Raw genomic sequence first — 8,308 nt, 5'->3', positions numbered from 1 at the left:
GTCCAGGCTCCAGCATCTCCAAGACATCATCAGAAGCCCAGAGCTTCCCATCTTCGACAAGAAACCAGCTGTTCAATAGCGCCAGACCCCGGTATGATATAGGGGAAACTGATCATCCCCCCGGTTCAGAGTGTGGTTCCAGCCTGAGTGATGTCCTGCCTAAGGGAAGCCTGCTGAGAATGAGCAACTCCGGTTGACTTGAGTGCACAGGTTATTCCCCTAGTTCGATGACGAAATCGAGCAATATGGGTCAAACTGTTGGGGAAAAATACTCAGGCTGTTGTCCTGCCTGGGGTGTGAGTTACCCCGTTGTTTTTTCTGCTCGTCGTAGAACCCAATCCCCTTGCTGGAAGGTCCTTGTTCTGACTTTCTTGTTGTAGGTCCTGGCGACGTCTCGCTGGTAGGACCAGTTTCTTAGCCGAGTGGCCTCTCTTTTTTCGTCGAGTAGGTCGAGGCTTAGCGCCATCAGCTCATCGTTCTCCTCTTGTTCTCACGTGCATCTTTGTGGATACAATGGCCTCAGAGCCGTAGACCAGCGAGGAGGGAGTTTCCCCGGTTGCTGTTTTGGGAGTGGTCTGATAGGTCCAGAGGACTCCGTGTAGCTCTTCTGCCCACTTCCCGTGAGAGCCCTCCAGTCGCTTTTTAAGCATGTTGACCACAGTTTTGTTTGTAGACTCGGCTTGTCCATTAGACTGGGGTGTTGGGGGTGTGGCGAAAGTGAGCTTTATGCCCTAGTCCTTGCAGAACTCTTTGAAGTTGTGGCTTGTGAACTGGGGTCCATTTTCGGTGACAATCTCGTGGGGGATCCCGAAGCGAGTGATTACGTAGGTCCACAATAATTTGTGAATCTGCAGGTCTGTTTTGCGGCTGAATGCTTCTGCTTCAACCCATTTGGAGAAGTAGTCAGTGACTATCAGAAGGAAGACCTTCTGCCCCGGCGCCATAGGGAATCTCCCTACTATGTCCATGACCCACTTTCTGAAGGGCCATGGTGAGCTTATGGACTTGAGGTTCTCCGGGGGAAGCTTGGAGACTGGAGCGTGCCTCTGACACTAGTCGCAGTGTTTGGCTTGTTTGTCGGCGTCGGCGGCCATCGTGGGCCAGTAGTAACCCGCCTTTCTGGCTATGAGCACCAGGCTTCTTCCGCTAGAGTTGGATCCACAATCTCCTTCGTGTAGTTCTACAAGGATTTTAGCGGCTTCTCGAGGTGTGACACACCTTAGGTACGTGCCAGAGAAGGATCTAGAGGTGTGACACACCTTAGGTACGTGCCAGAGAAGGATCTCCGATACAGCTTCTCCTGGGAGATACAGTACCTCGCGGCTTGTTTCTTAATTTTTCTGGCCTCTGTTGGGGAGAAATACTCAGGTATTGAATTCCTCCAGACCCCAGGCAGGACACCGGCCTCTGGATCCCCGCTGGAAGGGACCCTGGTTCTCAGGATCCCTGCTAGGAGAAACCCTGGTTCCCCGCTAGGAAATACTCCGGGTCCAGTCCCCAAGACCGCCCCTTCCCCAGGAAAAGGAAAACTACCGATAAGGAGAACCTTCTATATTTCCGAATATGGAAGAGTTTAACCTACTCCAACCGACTAAGGCCCGCCTTAAGAAGACTATATAACGGGGACCTAAACCCTAAAGCAAGAAATCGACGCTTCGAGACTTAGAGATTAGAGTAAGACGGCTAGAACTAGGGTTTATACACCAATCATTGTAGTTCCGGTTTATTTTATCTAATAAAACGTCTCCTCAAGTCTATTTCTCTCTAATATTCACGAAATCAATACAAACACTAGCCTTGTCCATCGTTCTGTGGTACTCACAAAGATCCTACACAAAAATCCCCTAAGAGTTTGGCGCTAGAAGGAGGGGAGTAATCTAAACTATGTGATAAAGGCGATGGACGAGCATGATGAGCTACCCGAACCTAACCAGAGAGAAGCTTAACTCCAGAGGCAAATCGATGATCTGCAAGGTCAAGTAACCGGGTTGCTTAGAACTCGGGATAAGACCAATCCCGATCTCTCCTTGGAACTCCAAACCGTGAAGGAGAAGCTCAACGAACACTCCAAGCAACTGGAGCAGAGCGCCGAGAAGCTCAGCCAGCTCGAATTGGAGAATCTTACCCTTCGAGACGAGAACCAAGCCCTCAACACGGCGAGCAACAAGAAGCGTCGATTTCGAACTCAGGTCCTCCCTATGCCGATTCTGGAGACACCCAACTCCGGGATGGGGGCGAATCTTCCAACTACGACTCTGGGGGGAGACACATCAACGCGCGAAAAGGCCAAGGATGCTCCAACCTACGACGTGAAGGACAGCGAATCGTAGCCCGAACACAATAAAGAAGCACCAGACGGAGCAGTGAGAGCGAAATCTCCTATGATCGTTCACTTTCACCAGATGTTCTCCGAGAGGCTCGACGCCATGCAGTCCATGGTAGAGAGGCTTCCGGGGGTAGCTCGCCCCATCCGGAAGAGCAACCCCAACTCCTACACCGACACTCCCTTCACGGATGAGATCACCGTGATCGAGATGCCCAGGAAGTTCTCCTTCCCCAGGATAAAGTCGTATGATGGTACCACTGATCCAGACGACCACGTCGCCCAGTATAGACAAAGGATGCTCGCCGTAGCACTCCCAAAGGGGTCGCGCGAAGCTACCATGTGCAAAGGGTTCGACTCCACCCTGACCGGACCCGCTCTGCAATGGCAAATCAACTTACCCTCCAGGTCCATAGCTTCCTTTGCGGTTCTCAGCGACAAAATCGTGGAGAAATTCGCCAGCAGCAGGGACCTAGAGAAGACCTCCGATAGCCTTTACGAAATCCTCCAGCACCGAGCGGAACCCCTGCGAGGCTACATAGCCCAATTCAATCAAGAAAAGGTGGCTATCCCCGAATGTAGTATCCCCAGTGCTATCTCTGCCTTCAAGAGAGGCCTGCTCCCCGACGGGGACCCGTATAAGGAGCTGACCAAATACTAGTGCAAAACCATGGAAGACGTCCTATCTCGAGCCTGGGCACATGTAAAGTGTGAAAAAGATGTCGCCAGCCACGCCAAGGCGCAACGCAAGAAAGAGCCCAAGATGATTAGACCTGACCGAGCCGAGCGAGATGAGAAACCCTCTCAAAGACCAGGCATGGACTCCGGAAATCAGAACCGGGTAGATACCAGAACCGGCCAATCGAGATGGCAGAAGGGATGGCGGTGTCTACGTGGCCAGAAATCTCTCACCTCTCCGTCTCAAGGTCGGAGCTGATCAATATTCTGAAGCAGATGGGCCAATAGGTCAAGTGGCCTCAGAAGATGAAAGCACCCGACTCTTTCCGGAACCCTGGTTTCTGGTGCGACTTCCAGCGAGACCACAGTCACAAAACGGAGGATTGCGTCGCACTAAAGATCGAGCTCAACGAGCTGCTTAAGAAAGTATACCTCAGGGAGTTCCTTTCCGAGAAGCCCAAGAGCCATCTAAGCAAGGAGACAACGGGTAAGCCCACTGAAGTTGCTCCTGTCTCGCCACCGCGACAGGACGGAGTGATCCATGTCATATCGGGCGGTTCGGAAATCAGCGGCATAAGCCATGCAGCCGTGAAGAAAAGCACCTGGAACGCTAAGCACGGCCTAGAGGCAGACAAGCCAAAACGCCTGCTCCTAGGAATGGACGAAATAAGCTTCACGACCAAGGAGCAGGAGAAAGTTCTCACCCCGCATCACGACGCCCTGGTCATATCGCTCACCGTAGCGAACTGCCTGGTAAAAAGGATACTGGTAGATAATGGAAGCTCCAGCAACATCATCTTCCATGCCACATACAAGGACCTGGGGCTGGAGGAAATCGCTCTAACTCGGAGGATACCCCCCCTTATAGGGTTCAGCGGGGAAGTCGAACAAATCGCCGGGGAAGTAACCCTCCCCGTATACGCTGAAGGAGTCAACACGTCAACCAAGTTCCTCGTTGTCGGCTGCGACTCGTCTTACAACATGATCCTTGGACGGCCTTGGATTCACGGCATGGCGGCCGTCCCCTCGACTCTTCACCAAATGGTGAAATTCCCTGCACCCTGGGCATAAAGGCAATCAGAGGGGATCAGGAGTATTCCCGCACCTGTTACCAGACCACTCTGAAAGGAAAGACCAAGGTCTTATAGCAATTACAGAGTAAGCCTCCGGAGGAGGAGGAGATGGACGACGTGCCATTGACTGAAGGAGATCAGACCCGACATCTCAAGATCGGTTCCAAGCTGACCGATGGATTGAGAAGAAGACTGATAGACTTCCTCAGGTCTAACTCCGACTGCTTCACTTGGTCCCACGCAGACATGCCTGGGATCGATCCGGAAATCATCATGCACAAGCTACTGGTGGACCCCCTACATCAACCTGTCAGACAAAAGAGAAGGAAGTTTGCCCCCGAGAGAGACGCGATCATCAACGATGAAGTCAAAAGCCTGCTTTGCGCGGGGTTCATTCGTGAAGTGAAATACCCAGAATGGCTAGCCAACGTCATCGTGGTCAAGAAAAAGAACGGGAAGTGGAGAGTCTGCATCGACTTCACGGACCTCAACAAGTCCTGTCCAAAGGACCCCTTCCCGCTACCTCATATCGAAAAGCTGGTGGACACCACTGCGGGGCACCAGCTGATGAGCTTCATGGACGCATTCTCCGGCTACAATCAGATACTTATGCATCCGGAAGACCAGGAGAAATCATCCTTCATGACATCCAGAGGGATCTACTGCTACAAGGTTATGCCCTTCGGCCAAAAGAACGCAGGATCAACCTATCAACGGCTGGTGAACATGATTTTCGCGGACCAAATCGGGAGGAACATGTAGGTCTACATCGATGACATGCTGGTAAAGTCCCTGGAGCAAGCCTTTTCCACCCTCAGGAATATAACATGAAGCTCAATCCGACTATGTGCTCATTCGGGGTCAGTTCTGGCAAGTTCCTCGGGTACATTGTAACGCACCGGGGCATCGAGGCCAACCCAAAGCAAATCAGGGCCATTCACTCAATCTCGTCCCTGAATAACGTCAAGGAGGTTCAAAAGCTAACGGGAAGAATGGCGGCCTTGAACAGGTTCATCTCCAGACCCTCTGATAAATCTCACGCTTTATTTGGAACCCTCAAGAATCCGAAGAACTTCCATTGGACGGAAGAATGTGAATCTGCTCTTCATGAGCTAAAGTCATATCTCACTTCTCTTGTCATGTCCCCGATCCTAGATAGGATCGTTCGGACGGACTATGGTGCGAGGCAATGCACTGATCCGGTCATCTGACCTTGAGACAAGCGTACCACGGTCCAAATTGATGGTTAAGGACGTCAGACAGCTGAGACTTAACCTGGATACGATGGAGACAAGTTAAATAGAGTTGGATGAGTGATCCGGGAGCTGGACGAAGTCCATATCAAGCTCAGTCAGCTCAATACAGTGTGGAGTAAGCTCACTCAGTGTTGTTCAGCTCACGGGAGCTGATGGGCTAGCTTACTCAGCTGGGGACAGCTGGTGGTCAGCTTATCTCAGATTGGCGGAGTGTTCAGGTCCGGACCAGTGTGGTCGGGTCCGAGTAGTTACCGAGCCGGTCCGATGGTCCGTGTGGGACGATGGGTCCATGTGCGAGCCTGACCAAACCAGGCAGTAAGAAAAAGGCCTGGGGGGTTGGTTTCCTTGTGGGAACTGCCAAGGGAGCAGTTGGACGGTTATGGGGGTGGTTCTGAGCGGTTTTGGGCGAAAAGGTACAATGGGACAAGCGGTATATTCTTGGCAAATCCCTTGTAACCGATCGGCCAGAGCAGTTACTGGTCTCTCTCTATGTAAATACAGACTCTTGGGGTCAATTTTGGGCATCAGTTTTTCTATGGAAAGCCCTGAAGAAATCGTGAGAGAAAAGAGAACAGAGAGTGGCCGGCGGCTTGAAGAGAAACTGTGTGTGGTGGTGCTTGATCGGTTCTGACCAAACCCTGACCGTGTGAAGCAAGATGGATACCAGACAGAGAGAGAAGGAGAAGGAGAAGGAGAAGGACTTGGCGCCTGGAGAACAGACGCCTAAGGTTAGTTGTGTGGTTCTCAAACCATCGGACATAGCCGGCGGTTGATCCGTCCGAGTCTATGGTTTGATCTGTTTTGTTGGCTACATCCACTTCCTTGTGACCAGAACCAGGAGCAGGAAGCTGAAACTTCCTGTACTGATGAACGGGTTGGTCTTAACACGGCTGGCGGTGTTGAGGATGTTGATACTGGTCCGAAAGGGGAAGTGGCCGAGCCTTCCATGAGAGAAATGCTGGAGGCTGTGAAGCTCATGGGAGCACAGATGGTGACACCGACCCTGGCGTTCACACCTTTGGTGAATTCATTTGTAGGTCAGGTTACTCCTCCGGTTCGTGTGGCTGCCTGGGCTGCTGGTGAACGTTTGAGATCAGTGGCTGAGGTGGTAGAGCTTGACCCACCGGACAGAGTGGTGCGTAAGGTTGATTACCTGAAGGTTTTGGAGCACATCTCCAAATTGGGTACCAAACACTTTGGTGGAAGTGTTGATCCTATTGAGGCTGATGAGTGGAGGAGCAGGTTGGTACGCAACTTTAGCTCAACTCGTTGCCATGAGGTTGAGTTCAACCATAAGTACTTTCCTGCTGAGGAATGGGATCGTTTAGAGTCTAAGTTCTTAGACTTGAGTCAAGGCCGCAAGACGGTTCGTGAGTACGGAGAGGAGTTCAACCGGCTCAGGAGGTATGTTGGAAAGGAGTTGGAGGACGAGGCGGTTTAGGTCCTTAGGTTTATTTGTGGCATGAGGGCCGACCTTAGGACCTACTACTCAGTCCGTACCTTCCATACTGTGTCTGAACTGGTGGAGAGGATGGCAATCCTTGAGGCTAACCTTGCTGAGGAAGCCAAAGTGAAGTCTAGAAGTCATGCCACTTCTGGTGGATCTGGTGGATCCAGTGGCGATCGGAAGAGGAAGAGGGATGCGGCCGAGGAGGGTAAAACCTCAAGTGGTAGGCCTGAGTGTGGTGGTGGATCCTTCCATTGTCATGGCTGTGGCAAGGCCGGACATTTCCGTAGAGATTGTCCCAAGTCATAGGGTGGTCAGGACAAGAACCGTGGAGAGGCAAGCAAGCCGAGCCAGAACCGCGGTCAGTCCTCCACACCGAAAGTGTACGAGCTGTCTAAGGACGCAGATGAGGCTGGACTGTTCAAGGCTATCACTGGTAATAACTCTTGATTTATATTTTCAAGTCCGTAGAATTGCAGTGTATGGAACCTAGGATGGTTAGATACCTGGATTAGGACCTTGGTTAAAAGCCTTGAGAGATGTTATGGAACCTAGAACGGTTAGATAAATTGAGTGGACCTTGAGTAGGGCCTTAAGTATTGATTAATAAATACTTTGAATGGACCTTGTGTAGCGACCTTGAGTATTGGTGGTGTGGAAACATATGTACTTTTCGACACTGGAGCTACACACAGTTTTGAGTCCATGAATGATCGGAAAGGGTTTGATCCGGTTAGGGACTGAGGATGAACCCTAGTGAATGCAGCTGGTTATGGGAACCGAAATTCACACTGTCGATTTCCGTTTAAATAAGGAAAGTAGGAGAACCCTAGTTTCCCAGAGGTTTGAATATCTGCTAATACCACATGCCAAGCGATCAGAACACGAAATGAAAACAATAAAATATAAGAAATCGAAAAGGGAGCAAAATAGATCTTATTCCGAATTTGCGTTTGAGCGTTACAACAACGTAAGAGCCTGGGCTACGAGAGCTATCAGCGAGATTTCTAGTTCTAAAACCCTAAAGCTGCTAAACCTAATTGAGTCTCAACTCGAATAACAAAAACGAAAGATTGCCTAAGGTGCTCTCAGTGCTAAGTTTTGTTGTGTGTCAAATCTCCCTTTGCCCTTCTGCCCTTAAGCCGTCGTAGCTAAACGGCCCACTTACGATTTTAGAACAGGATTGAGCCTAAGGCTGATATGACGGTCTATTTTTTATTTGCAGGAAAAGATAAATGTCAAGTTTCCGAAGATAATCATGAAGGGTGGCGAAAAATGAAAAAGCCCGTCTCGCGACTTATCCGGCCCAGGAAGAGGTGCAAACCGACCTAGAGAGAGTATATAAGGAGAGCTTAAGGCGACGAGCAAGGGAGAGCTTTCTCAGAGCAAACTTAATACTTAGAGCAATTTAGGCATTTTTCCGTTTTTACTACCGAGCTACGACTCGACTAGGTTAGAACTTAGGTGGCTAGACTAGCGAACGTACCGACAGCTCTCGTGGCCTAGGATCTTACCTGTTGTTCACGCTCAA

At 50.7% G+C, this 8,308-nt stretch overlaps 1 protein-coding gene across 1 annotated transcript; it reads left to right on the top strand.

Annotated features, from left to right (window-relative positions):
- The first annotated feature begins 2,993 nt into the window (after positions 1-2,993).
- Positions 2,994-4,072, top strand: LOC106314774. Its single transcript, XM_013752597.1, has 4 exons — positions 2,994-3,164; positions 3,359-3,427; positions 3,530-3,754; positions 3,818-4,072. The coding sequence occupies exons 1-4, from the start codon at positions 2,994-2,996 to the stop codon at positions 4,070-4,072; spliced, it is 720 nt and encodes a 239-aa protein (XP_013608051.1).
- Positions 4,073-8,308: the final 4,236 nt, after the last annotated feature.

Source organism: Brassica oleracea, chromosome C9, assembly GCF_000695525.1.
Source record: "Brassica oleracea var. oleracea cultivar TO1000 chromosome C9, BOL, whole genome shotgun sequence".
NCBI classification, from domain to species: domain Eukaryota; kingdom Viridiplantae; phylum Streptophyta; class Magnoliopsida; order Brassicales; family Brassicaceae; genus Brassica; species Brassica oleracea.
Note: the sequence above shows the minus strand (reverse complement) of the source record. Positions and strands in the feature narration are given on the sequence as shown.